Raw genomic sequence first — 13,003 nt, 5'->3', positions numbered from 1 at the left:
GATTTAAAAGGTTTGCATTGATGTTTCACAGGGGGGAAACTGGTAAAAGCAGAGAAATAAAAGCTGTTTTTAATGCAAACAAGTGTGGCATTAGATAAAAATTGAATTACTGTTGCAGGACTTTAGATCCAGACTATAATTTACACTCGACTTCTTGGTCATCAGTTTAAACAAAACGTAGCCACACCTGCGAACAAACAAACAAACAAACATGTTTTTCACTGCAGGCTGTTGCTGCTGGATCAATCCTCAAAGTAACCGCCTGACCAGACTACAGCCTTAGTAACATTTGTCAGTTCTAATAATTTACAAAAGAAAATAAATAAAATGCAGAGAGAGAAAACAAGTCGGCAAATGAAGGTGGCTCTAAACTCCCTTCAAGGGTAGTTCCCGATCGGATTGTGAGTTTACTGGGATTCCTGGACAGATCACAACAAGCCCAACATGGAAAAGTTTGATATGGAATAATGGGTGTGTACACGCACACGCATGACATGACAAAGGCTGGGGAAACTAAAGCAAACATACCAACCAAGACACATGTCTAAAGAGGCAAAGGTGTGTGTGTGTGTGTGTGGGAGAACATTCAAGCAGCTCATGTCCACCCTTCAATGCTGACAAGCCTTGTATTGTGATTAAGGAAAAGTACATTGTGCAATTTTATTGCAACTCACAAATTTTAGCTCGAAAATGAATCAATAAATGACTGCTTAAATAAAGTTACACAGATGTAAAGCAGCTTTGTGTTGGCACCACAGTTCTGGGATGTTTGAGGGACTCTGTTAGACAAGGACTGAATCTATTGATAATGTTAAGATGGGCAAGTGGAGGGTTCACGATCCCTCTGATAGCAGACGCAGTAATGGACTTCAACCCTGTGGCACTGACTCAGAGTTCATTCACGTCCGCCGTTTGCTGGTTTTGATACGGCGTTACTCACGGCGCTCCTCGAGCTTCGTCGGGTCACCGCGATCGTGGCTCTGCAGTCTGCTTTTCAGGACTGGGGGCATTTTTCAGCTTTACATTCTGATGTTGCCAAAACTCAGAACATTGACTCACCCTTTCCCGGACAGAATTGATGAAATGAGGCATTTTAATCTGAATCATCAGCTGCACTGTTATCATGTTTCATAATGAAGATTTATTGAACTCATTCAGGGGCCCAAATATTGACATTTTCTTTACATATTTACCACTCACAGCAGGAGGGGGGGTAAACACAAAACATCCTTTGGACACAAAAAAAAAAAAAAAAAAAAGGACAATCCAAAAATAGCATTTCACTTTGTGCTGCTATCAACAAAGAAAAGCCTTTGATCAAAACAACAAAGGTGCATTTAACAGGCACAGTTATAAATATTAAGTTTAAGAAGCCACACAGCTGGCAGCAGCAGTGTGAAAATAAACAAATAAGTGAAAGACAATGATTTGAAAATCTTTTAATTCTCTTATGTCGAGAGTTCAGATATTTTGTTTTAGTTTGTGTATTTTAAAGTTTAAATCACTAAATATGACCTAAAGTGAAAAAATAACAAGTAGATATACAAACATACAAAAAAGTACTACATCAGCACAAAACATGAGACCACAGAGTTGTAGCTCACTAAGAACGGATCGTCTCATGAGGGCGTCCAAAATGTTAAATCTATATAAACCGGATCGTCTACGTCAGTCTGCTCAAAGCGAAGTTCAAAAACAAGAAAAAAAAGACAACTGTACAGAGTCATATGTTTTATGATTGGACGGTTGATTAAATGTTTCTGATTTTGATGATTTTGACGCTCCGGTTTTTAAAGTCACTTTCTTCACCCACAACATAACGAGCTCGTACGTTTGAATTCTTTGTAAACAGAAAAAGGTCCGAGGAAACATTTCGCACTAAGTCGTGATCCTTTAGCTTTTCATGAAGTCACTGATTAACAGCCCCGTATGATGAACTGCATCAGGGCTAAATTATACAAAAATATATATATTTTTACACAACACTGCTGATCAATGATCATAAAGCATATTTAATTCATCAGCAGATGACTTCTTTATTAAAACTTGGACCCACCAGGACAGAACGAGCTGTCTGTGAGCAAAAACTGTATCGTTATACTCCAAGTATTATATTACAGGTTTCATTGTCTCTTTCTGCTCCACGCCCTTTTAACCCCACCAGCGCTGCCTGGGTGGAGGAGCAGAGGTGGGCAGCGCCACGTCAAAGACGCCGTCTTGTCCCATCGACGAGCACACGAAGTAGAGGTTGGTGCCCAGCATGACTAGTATGGGGAAGAAGGAGAAGCCGAAGCCGAAGCCTCTGGCGCTGCTGCCCAGGGAGAGGCAGAGCCAGTAGATCAGCCTGCAACGAGAGGGGGATGAGACTCATTTCTGTTTGAAGCACAGTCACCAGCATCTGGACACAATACTGAGAGAAGATCTGATCACTGCCCGCATCAGCCCACACACCCACTCTCTCCTTTCAGCAGGAACATTAGACAGCGCAGCTCCTTTATCCTTTTCATCTGTTTTTGTATCGAGTGCTTGATGACTCAAAGCTGCACTAATGGCCTAATAGAGGCTTCTTTTTTTTTTTCCTTTTTTTTTTAAAGTGTCCTAATTTTCTGTCATCGTGTTTTCGAGACTGTCAGATCTTTTTCAGGGCACAATGTGATGGAGTACTGGAGATTTGAGGCCTTATTTTTCAGTATGTAGCTCAAAGTGCTGTGGTATAGGAAGAATTAATTATCGTCTCAGAGCTCTCAGCCCGAGTTGGAAATTAAATGTATTCATTATTACAGCAGTTTTTAAAAATCGGCTGGCAGCAGACTGCTTATGAAAAGCAGAACGTAGCCTCGAAGCTTGTCCACGTGTGTAGGTGACATCATCAGCTCAACGAAGACTCGCTGCAGAAGTCTAAATCAGCTGTTACCTATTAAATCTGGTTTATAAAATGCTAAAATCTATTCCACACCGTCCATTTATGAATGCTCAGATGTAACAGGTTAACAGAACATTGGCTACAAATGGGAACCAGAGAGCTTCTGATGCCAAATGCAGTGGCTTGCAAAAGTATAACTTACCAAGACAAGGCCGTCCACCTAAACTCACAGGCCGAACAAGGAGAGCACTGATCAGAAATGCAGCCAAGAGGCTCATGGTGACTCTGGACGAGCTGCAGAGATCTACAGCTCAGGTGGGGGAATCTGTCCATAGGACAACTATTAGTTGTGCATTGCACAAAGTTGGCCTTTATGGAAGAGTGGCAAGAAGAAAGCCATTGTTAAAAGAAAACCATAAGAAGTCCCATTTGCAGTTTGCAACAAGCCATGTGGGGGACACAGCAAACATGTGGAAGAAGGTGCTCTGGTCAGATGAGACCAAAATGGAACTTTTAGGCCAAAATGCAAAACCCTACATGTGGCGGAAAACTATCACTGCACATCACTCTGAACACACCATCCCCACTGTCAAATATGGTGGTGGCAGCATCATGCTCTGGGGGTGCTTCTCTTCAGCAGGGACAGTGAAGCTGGTCAGAGTTGATGGGAAGATGGATGGAGCCAAATACAGGGCAATCCTGGAAGAAAACCTCTTGGAGTCTGCAAAAGACTTGAGACTGGGGCGGAGGTTCACCTTCCAGCAGGACAACGACCCTAAACATAAAGCCAGGGCAACAATGGAACGGTTTAAAACAAAACATATCCATGTGTTAGAACGGCCCAGTCAAAGTCCAGATCTAAATCCAACCAAGAATCTGTGGCAAGATCTGAAAACTGCTGTTCACAAACGCTGTCCATCTAATCTGACTGAGCTGGAGCTGTTTTGCAAAGAAGAATGGGCAAGGATTTCAGTCTCTAGATGTGCAGAGCTGGTAGAGACAGACCCTAAAAGACTGGCAGCTGTAATTGCAGCAAAAGGTGGTTCTACAAAGTATTGACTCAGGGAGCTGAATAATTACGCACTCGCCACTTTTCAGTTATTTGTAAAAGATGTTTGGAATCATGTGTGATTTTCGTTCCACTTCTTACATGTACACCACTTTGTATCGGTCTTTAAAGTGGAATTCAAATAAAATTGATTCATGTTTGTGGCTGTAATGTGAGAAAATGTGGAAAAGTTCAAGGGAGCCGAATACTTTTGCAAGCCACTGTATGTTGCTCCTAATTGGTTATACCAGGGGTGGGGAACTCCAGGCCTCAAGGGCCGGTGGTCATACAGGTTTTAGTTATCACCCTGGGTCAATACAACTGAATCGAATGATAAGTTCATTACCAGGCCTCTGGAGAACTTCAAGACATGTTGAGGAAGTAATTTAGCCATTTAAATCACAGTTGGAACTGTGTTGGCTCAAGGACACATCTAAAACCTACAGGTCACCGGTCCTTGAGGCCAGGAGTTGCCCACCCCTGGTTTATGCAGATTACCCAAAATATAATGACGTGCACAAAGGTAAAAAAAAACTAAAAAAAATAATCTTTGAGTGCAATTTCAGACTGCAATTTTTGAGAAATAAACCATGAGCTACCCTTGACTTATCACTAGTTTTCAGAGTCCCACAGCACACTCTTTGAACCAGGGATCGATACGACTGGCTCACTGTTTTTTGTAAGCAGGAGGCACTGTGATGTCCCCACTGCAGATGTTTTTCTTTTGCATGCAAGCTTTAAACTGTGGATAAAGTAACTGCAGCAGTATGGGTGATCAGACAGGTTTAGGGCAAATCCCCAGTTGAACCAGATGATGAAAGGCAGGAAAGCAGTTAGAGGCATGACGAGTCCAACAGAGAAACAGCAGGAAGTAACAGGTTATATAACAAGTTATTCACCCTCTCTGTGGTTTAGATAATATATCTTGTTTTAATCGTGCTCGAGCATTCAAATAGTTTCACTGTATTCAATTTAGTAAAACTGATCGAGGGGTCATGTTTGTTTGTTCAGCCACTGACTGAACAAAGAGTGAAACTTTATTTAAAAGGCTGTTAAAAAGGCTTTTTGGTCTGATGATTCTTTAAAGTTTGAAAAGAAACTTTGTTCTTCAGCTTCTCCTCATTTATTCATTTAACTGGGGCACAAAAACAGTTTGTTTTTTTACAAGTGAAGATGATTATCTGTTCTTGCACAGTACAATTTGAAAGTAATGGTTTCACAGTCTTTACCTCATACTTGTGGAGCTAATGTGCAACCAAATAAAAACCAATTAAAGCATCAAGCAGCATTTTAAAGGGATTAGAGTTCACTGTTGTAGACCTAAAGATCAGAGGAGTAATCACATTAAAAGCTTTTTAAAAAAACACTCACTACAGCCGCACTTTGTCTCACAGAAATTTGACCTAGTCAGTCTAGTGAAGTCGTAGTAATGACGGAGTCTGAGCACGCTGACTTTGCAGCTTTAGTTGGACTTTTGTCTGCTCAGCACCTTTCCCAGGTTTCACAGAGACGACTGTGACAGTCGAACAGGTTTAAAACTTTATCACAGACAAAACTTTCATGGATTCAGATCATTGTATAGGGACAATCATAGCTAATGGAGGATAAATCGTACTGACGTACAACAGCTCCTGGATTTTAGTAAAGTAACTGCAACAGTGTTGTCATCAACCCTCCCCCTTAGCATGAACTGTAATAGGTTTGGTCATTATGACGTGCGGACATCTGGACAAACTTTTAGTTGAGTTTTTTTTTTTTTTTTAAACAATCCTTCAAAAACTGCTGATGATTCCCTTACTTGGCACAAATTATCAAAAGTTAATGCAATGCATGGTTAAACTCCAATCATACGAGCCTATTATGATCGACACACTGGTTTTGTCAAGCACAATGATGTGACCACCTATACTGGTACTGAGGACATGCAAAACTTGCACTAATTTCCTTAATTTACTTTTGTGACTCAGACAAAACCTGCCCATCAACACATGTAAAAGACCAGAACTTTAAGGTTATGTATATAACCCCGGTTCTCTGAGTACCATGAGTGAGCCTTTCACCAGACAGCCTCCTTGCTATAGAAGCAGAGAAGAGGTGTGACACCATGTCAGCTTATTATACCAGAGGTCCTAGTCCCTCCTGATATTAGTGTTGCTGAGGACATTCGAGCTTCTGATGAGGTCACACAAGAGTGACCATGTTGCACGCAAACAGTGACATCACCACAAACGTATAATTTATCTCCACTGTACCTCTGCAGCAGCACTGGTACAGCGATGCAAGTATAGACCAGAAACAGAAATACATGACATTTTCTTTGGAAAGTCTAATCTTTTCAAGCTCTTAAAACATCTCCCTCTGTATTTGTTTGGGATTCTTTGAGCTTCTGCACGGTCTGTTAGGAAGTTGGAAAATCATTCCATCCATAAAATTCCATCTATATCAGCATTTTCTTTACCATTTATCTAATTCGGGCTAAGGGAAGATGACCCTATACCAGCTGACAGTGAGCAAGAAGCAGGGTACATCCTAGACAGATGCAAGTAAAAACTCTCACATTCACACCGCTGGCCAGCATCACAATCACACTTTAACACAAAATTAATATCTCTGGCGCTTGAGTACCCAGAGAGCACCAATGCAGGCTTGACACAGAACCCTCCTTTACTTAATCATTGCTGTGCTCCATGTTTAGATAGTCTGAAAAGTCTTATGAGAGATGAGTCTTATGAGAGTGTCATTCAGTAGGTATAAACTAATCATAATATTTTCATCACTGAACTACCAGTTGCTGACAACACGCACACAAACACGTACCTGCCAAAAACAAATACGATGGTAAGCAGCGGCACCAGTTTGATGAGGTCCTGGCTGATGTAGGTTGCCATGACAGCAAGCTGCAGGAAGTAGAAGAGGAAGAGGCCGAGCGATTCATTGACGTAGTGCCAGTGCACGGCCACTTGTATGTTCAACAGGTTACTCTGAACGAGGGGCTTGACCGCGCTGTAACGCAGCCGGGCGAGGCCCTGCACCACCACGCCTGCAGAGAAAGATCATAGTCACCTCATTTTCTTATTTGCATGACAGATTTGCTTTGGTGCATTACAATTTTAAACACAGGAAAACACTAAAGTCTCACCGAGCAGGATGGGCACGCTGGCAAAAAAGGCGCAGCGCAGTGTGTACACCACCCTGAGGGGGGCGCTTTCAAGCTTTGGCGAATCAAAAGGTATTAGGGCGTAACCACCCCACACCAGGAAAGGGAAAAGTATTGCTGCAGCTACCATCGCCAAAACCACCCTCAGTTTCTCCTTGCAGATATGCTCACACAGGTCTGAGGAGGAAGAACACAGTTACGGTTTATGATTAGCCAAAGTAACTCTGCAGGAAGGAGACTGTGCCAAAAAAGATGACACAACATATCCTGAAGCCACAGCATGATTCACCTAAAGACATAATTACGTGTCATTAATTCCAGTTAAGCACCAAAAAAAAAAAAAAAGGGAGATCTAGGCCGGGTCACCAATGACTTTCTCACTGGGGGAAAATGCGCTCCAGAAAACACGCTAACCTACTTGGAACAGAACCAACATGTGATTAGATCATCAAATTAAAGCGGACCTATTATCCTCAATTACTACTCCATATTTTTATTCTTTGACTTTAATAGAGTAACTTTGCATGAGTCACACTTCCTGATTTCTCTCATACTTAGTCTTGATGCAGCTCCTCAGTTCACCCACTGTGTGAAACAAGCTCCTCTTCTGATTGGCAGCCCCTCATGAAGGTGGAGCTTCTGTGCTATCAAGTAGAGCCTCGAGTCTCAGGTAACCATATAAAGACAGATCCAAGAGTACTAAAAAGAGTACTATATAGCACAATTCAAGATTTTATTGGTGTGAAATTAAAATACTGTTCTTTTTGTAAGGTGTGCTAGGTGCGTAAAAGCCACAAATAGGCTGTTTCAGCCAGTTAGTAGGTTGTTAAGGAATGCGATGACATCGTAATACCTGATATCAATGATATGTGCCTGTGTGCCAACTTTGGCTGCTCACCTCATGACTGTGATGGAGTTTTAAATACTTTGAAAACAAAAATGAAACAACTTTTCAGAATAAGAGCACTAAGCACTAAGATTTCAGCGGTGCAAGGAGTAGGTCCTTATTAATGCTAATAAAAAAAGTGGGCTGGGTGTAGCAGAGTCTGGGTTGGTCGGGATACTCACAGTACTTGTCGTCATTGGTTGTCCACTCCGGGTAAAACTCTACAACGGAGTCGTGCTCTATCTCCGGCTCCACCTCCTTCTCTCCGAGTGGCCTGCTCACCTCGGGAACCTCTTTCGTGGAGTGATTCAAAATCGTGACTTGTGGCGTGAAACCTGGAGATGATTTTTCCGAGACCCATGTTAATCCCCCTTCGTCTTCCTCTTCCTCATCCTCATCATCTGCGAGGGAGCCGTCCTCTTTATCACCCTGCTTCACCTTAATCTCATCGTCCCTCCACCTCTCCCCCTCGGGCATGCTCTCCCTCCATTTGGTCTTGCTCTTCACATCGCTCTCTTCCTGGCTCTGCTCCTCTGACAGGTCCTGGCTCCCTCTGCTGATTCCCGTGTCCCTCTCGTCAAGCTCTGATCCTCCTTTTTCTGACGAGATTCCCTCATCCTGCTCTGTAAGGGCTCTGCTGTTTCTGCCTGCCGACCACGGTAAAGTGCTTGGCTCCAGAAAAGCAGAGCTGGTCGCATCATCATCTTCTTCTTCTTCCTCCTCCTCCTCCTCATCATCTGTAAGCTTTCTTTTGTCCTCCAAGCCGTTGTGTTCTTGTGGCTTTTTACTTACTGGCGTTTGTGGCTCTGCAGTTGAAGCAGCAGGTGAAAATGCCAGCTCCTCACTTGTGTTGTTGATTAGGTCAGCCATTCTTGGTGTTTCTTTACTTCCAGTCAATACCAGCTGCACTGCTGAGAATCTGTTGTTACCAGCTCCTAAAAGTCCTCTTTGTTCGCATTTCTCTGTGAGAGAGGGAACAAAACATTATAACGATGCTTGAAGCAGCAGCCTGCTTCAACTTGAGCTTCATAAAAACATCAAAGTTCACCGTTTATCATGGGCGTGTTACCAGATATGGCTCACTCTGTCGTCACACATACCAGCACTGTGCATACAACATGTTACTGCAGCTCTGATTTATGTGACAGGATTAATACATGAATCACTACGTGTCTGAGTCGCAAATGCAATAAACGACTAATCCAGAGGGTGAACGGGAAAATTATTAGGAGATCACGATGTACACTCAAAGGCCACTTTGTTAGGTACGCTTGTTGAATTTATCTTTAATGCAAATATTTAATCAGCTAATCACATGGCAGCAACTTCACCAGCAACTACCGCACTGCTTTGAGCTGATAGGAAGGTAACAGTAACTCAAACAACCACTTGTTACAACCAAGACATGCAGAAGAGGATCTTTGAATACACAGCACAACACTTGAAGCAGATTGGCTACAGCAGCAGAAGGCCACACCAGGTTCCACTGCTGGGAATGTCTTGGTGTTCCCAAGGACAAGCAGGAGGAGGTGGCAGGGTAGAGGGAGGTGCTGCCCCCGCCACCCAGCCCCGGATCAATCATGCAGGAGATTGATCTGTTCTGCTGATGTCTACCTTCAGAAATGTTGACGATCACTTTTTGCTCAATTAACTGAGATACTGGGTGGGCGTATCGTGGCCTGGTTTGAAATGACTCTGATCACTTCTGCCTGAATGGTCCTTTCCCATGACTGCTTCCAAGTCTAGGTCCTATTCTCCTGCCTACGGTGTACCAGAAGGCTGTTTCCGTCCCTCTTCAGCACAGTTTGAGCACTATTAAGTACTTTTTTGGATCATTCTATGCAGATGACGTTCATTTGTATGCCTCCTTTAAGCCCCAAGATTTTTCTAAGTTGTATAGTTACTCTTGGATTTAGAAAATATTAAAAGTTTGATGTTTGACAATTTTCTTCTACTTAATGAAGCAAAAACAGAAGCCTTTTTTTGTGCTTTGAAAAGATTTGTGTCTAAGGTTATGGACATTTTTGATCCTCTGCCACGTTAGCTAAATCTTCTCTCAGGTGTAACTTCTGACTCGGCCTTTACTTTGAATGCTTACGTTAAATCTCTGGTTCACTCTTGGATTCTACTTGAGAAATATTACCAAGTTCAGTTTCATTGGGTCACACTCTGAAGGGAAAATCGTTATTCACACCTTTATTTCATCACATTTGGATTACTGCAATTCATTGTTCACTTGTCTTAAGAAAGCTTCCTTGAAACTTCTATAGGTTATCTTCTAAATCTCCTGAGTGCTCCCACTTCACAACATTGTTAATTCAATCGCCTTGACTCCCCATTATCTTTAGAGTCTACTTTAAGGATCTGGCTTTGACTTTTAGAGCTCTGCACAGACAAACTTCAGGTTACATCAGTGAACTTTTACATCCTTGCATTCCCAGCAAGGTCCTGGAGGTCAAGTGATCAGGGCCCGCATCACACAAGGCTGAGAGCTTTTATAACAGTGGCCCCCAGATCTGCAATTACATCCTTCTGAGCCTCTGATCAATGGATTTGATCCCTTTTAACAAGCAGCTAAAAATGCTTCTTTTTAAACTTGTATTTGATTCATTTTATTGTTGCTTGAGATTCTTCTGAAAATGTCCTATACAAATAACATTTTATTTTGAGTCTCAATTTCTACTGCAACATTCTGATTGTACGATCAGAATTTGGCAGAAATGTGAAAGCATGACTCCATCCTGCCTTGTATCAGCATTTCAGGCTGCTTGTGATGTAACAATTTGGGGGACATTCTTGTGGTATATTTTGGACCCCTTAGTACCAACCTGAGTACTGTTGCTAACCATCTCTCTTTGAGACCAGTGTACCCATCTGCTGATAGTTGCTTCTAGTAGGATAACGTGCCACGTCACAAAGCTGAAATCATCTCAAACTGGTTTCTTGAACATGATAATGAATTCACTGCACTGACAGTTACTAGATCTCAACCTAACAGAGCACCTCTGACATGTGGTGGAACAGCAGACCCATAATGGATGCGCAGCTCACAAATCTGCAGCAACTGTGTGATGCAATCATATCAACATGAAGCAACATCTCTGAAGAACGTTTCCACCACCTCTTTGAATCTATGACATTGAGAACTAAAGCAGTTCTGATGGCATTTCACCACTTTGAGGCCTCAACCAAGAATCAGCTGCATCGTACATTAATCTGATTTGAGCTGTTCAGGATTGAAAATATCGTGCAAAGTCGTTAGAAAAAAAGATCTAATGTGTTATCAAATGTTTTGTTTTCTTAAACATTTAAGAAAATGAGATAGGAGTGCTCAAAGCTGTACACGCATTAAAATATGTGAGGCAGCCGCTGCGATTTCTCAGGAAATACTTCTGCTTCTGGACGACCGGTCCACATTATCGGTATTTCACTTTAAAACAAACAAACAAAAAAAAAAAAAAACAGGTCACTGTTGATCAAGTTTATTGTCTAGAGTTTGCTGTGAAGGCTTAAGGTGTCACAGAGACGTTTCTGGGCCTTTAAATGCACTGTAGAGTAACTTTAGAAGCCCGTGAAAGAAAAAGTAGCTTCAGCCAGAACTTGTTTAGCAACTCTATATTTAGTACGACTCAGCCCGTTGATTCTTCGCCGCACCGGGTTTTAAAATATATCTTTTAAAAAAGTTAACGGTTGATTTACCTGTTTTTAAATCCGGTCACATCACTGAGACAATCCGTAACTTCGTTTAAAAGTCGCCAGTTTTGCCGTTTCCCGCAAGCGGAAACAAAGTTCCAGACAGGTGAGGCCAGGTGCTCTTCCACTGTTTAAACAGTGCAGAAGTATCACTCCGCCCGAGAAACGTCAACATCCCCGCCCTCTCTCAAAGCGTTATTGTATCGGGGTTCTGATCAAAGTTAGAGTATTTATCTTTATTATTAATCTTTACGGTCTCTACTAAAAAGTCACGTGTTCAGCTAATCAACCTTTATTCCAGAGCTGAAAAGCTGCAGTTCCTCTAGTGAACACTTGAGGAGCTGTCTTCAGAATAGTTCGATCTCTAAATGTTAACATGCCCAATTTTACAGCATAAAAAGCATGTTTACAGCCTCAAATTTACAACAAAAAATTTCCTTTTTCATAACAAACGCATTTCCCTTCACAGGCTAATTTATTCACCTGAATACAGAGGCGTGGCCTGTACAGAAACAGAAGGTCAGGCCTCTCCGTGCCATACATCATAGCAGGTCTCGCTACCATCCTAGAAACTTTCACCTTCATTGTTGTAACTATTCTTCTGTCACAAATCACCACTGACACTCGTCTCCACGCACTCCACCCTAGCACTCGGCCCTTCACCTCTCTTGCAAGCTGTCCATTGCATTGCATTAAACCCAGATATTTAAACTGATCCACCTTCACTACTTCTGCTCCTCGCAGCTTCAGCTTTCCATCTGTCGCTTTTTCATGCACACACACATATTCTATCTTGCTTCTACTAACTTCATACCTCCATCTCTCCGGGCTCTCTCCCACCTTCCTCATGCAGTACCACAGTTCCTGTCTTGGCATCCTAATATAAGCTTTCTCCACAGTCCTCAAATACCAACACACTCAACGCTCTTTCTCAGCATTAAGTCATAGTGCTCCTCATTGATCATCACCACTTTTCTTAACTCTTTCTCATCTCTTCATGGCATGGGTTTTCATGCATCCTCTCACTCTCCAAGACTATTAAACAGACTAGTTAAAAATTCCACTGCCCTCTCTCCTAGACATCTCTACAGGTATGTCATCTCAACCGAGCGCTGTTCCACTCTCCTTCCTCTTCATAGCTGCCCTCTCCTTCTCCATAGTAATCCGCTGCACTTCCTTATTCACTAGCTCTCCTCTGCTTTCTACTCTCTCTCATCAGCACCTCACTGTTCCAGCAGCTTCAATTATGCATAATATATGCATAATTGAACTGAATAATTATGCATTATTATGCATAATAATTATGACTGCATAATACTCACTGAGTCAATTTTTCATGTGCTGCAGTCTGATGTT

The 13,003-nt window shown here is 42.2% G+C and overlaps 1 protein-coding gene across 1 annotated transcript; it reads right to left on the bottom strand.

The window, feature by feature from the left end:
• Window positions 1-1,424: 1,424 nt before the first annotated feature.
• Window positions 1,425-11,857, bottom strand: tmem79a (transmembrane protein 79a). Its single transcript, XM_085263368.1, has 5 exons — window positions 11,654-11,857; window positions 8,137-8,916; window positions 7,051-7,245; window positions 6,729-6,951; window positions 1,425-2,344 (listed from the first exon to the last, which is right to left on the bottom strand). The coding sequence occupies exons 2-5, from the start codon at window positions 8,822-8,824 to the stop codon at window positions 2,152-2,154; spliced, it is 1,299 nt and encodes a 432-aa protein (XP_085119494.1). The 5' UTR covers window positions 8,825-8,916; window positions 11,654-11,857; the 3' UTR covers window positions 1,425-2,151.
• Window positions 11,858-13,003: the final 1,146 nt, after the last annotated feature.

Source organism: Mchenga conophoros, linkage group LG22 (assembly GCF_057382185.1).
Source record: "Mchenga conophoros isolate Kocher_MC1m ecotype Shallow Benthic linkage group LG22, M_conophoros_male_GT1.1, whole genome shotgun sequence".
NCBI lineage: Eukaryota > Metazoa > Chordata > Actinopteri > Cichliformes > Cichlidae > Mchenga > Mchenga conophoros.
Note: the sequence above shows the minus strand (reverse complement) of the source record. Positions and strands in the feature narration are given on the sequence as shown.

Coding starts and splice junctions, on each gene's coding strand:
- tmem79a (XM_085263368.1), bottom strand. CDS start 8,824: ATGGCTGACCTAATCAACAACACAAGTGAGGAGCTGGCATTTTCACCT. Junction 7,246..8,136: donor AACCAATGACGACAAGTACT/GTGAGTATCCCG, acceptor CTTCCTCCTCAG/ACCTGTGTGAGCATATCTGC. Junction 2,345..6,728: donor ATCGTATTTGTTTTTGGCAG/GTACGTGTTTGT, acceptor CTCTCGTTGCAG/GCTGATCTACTGGCTCTGCC.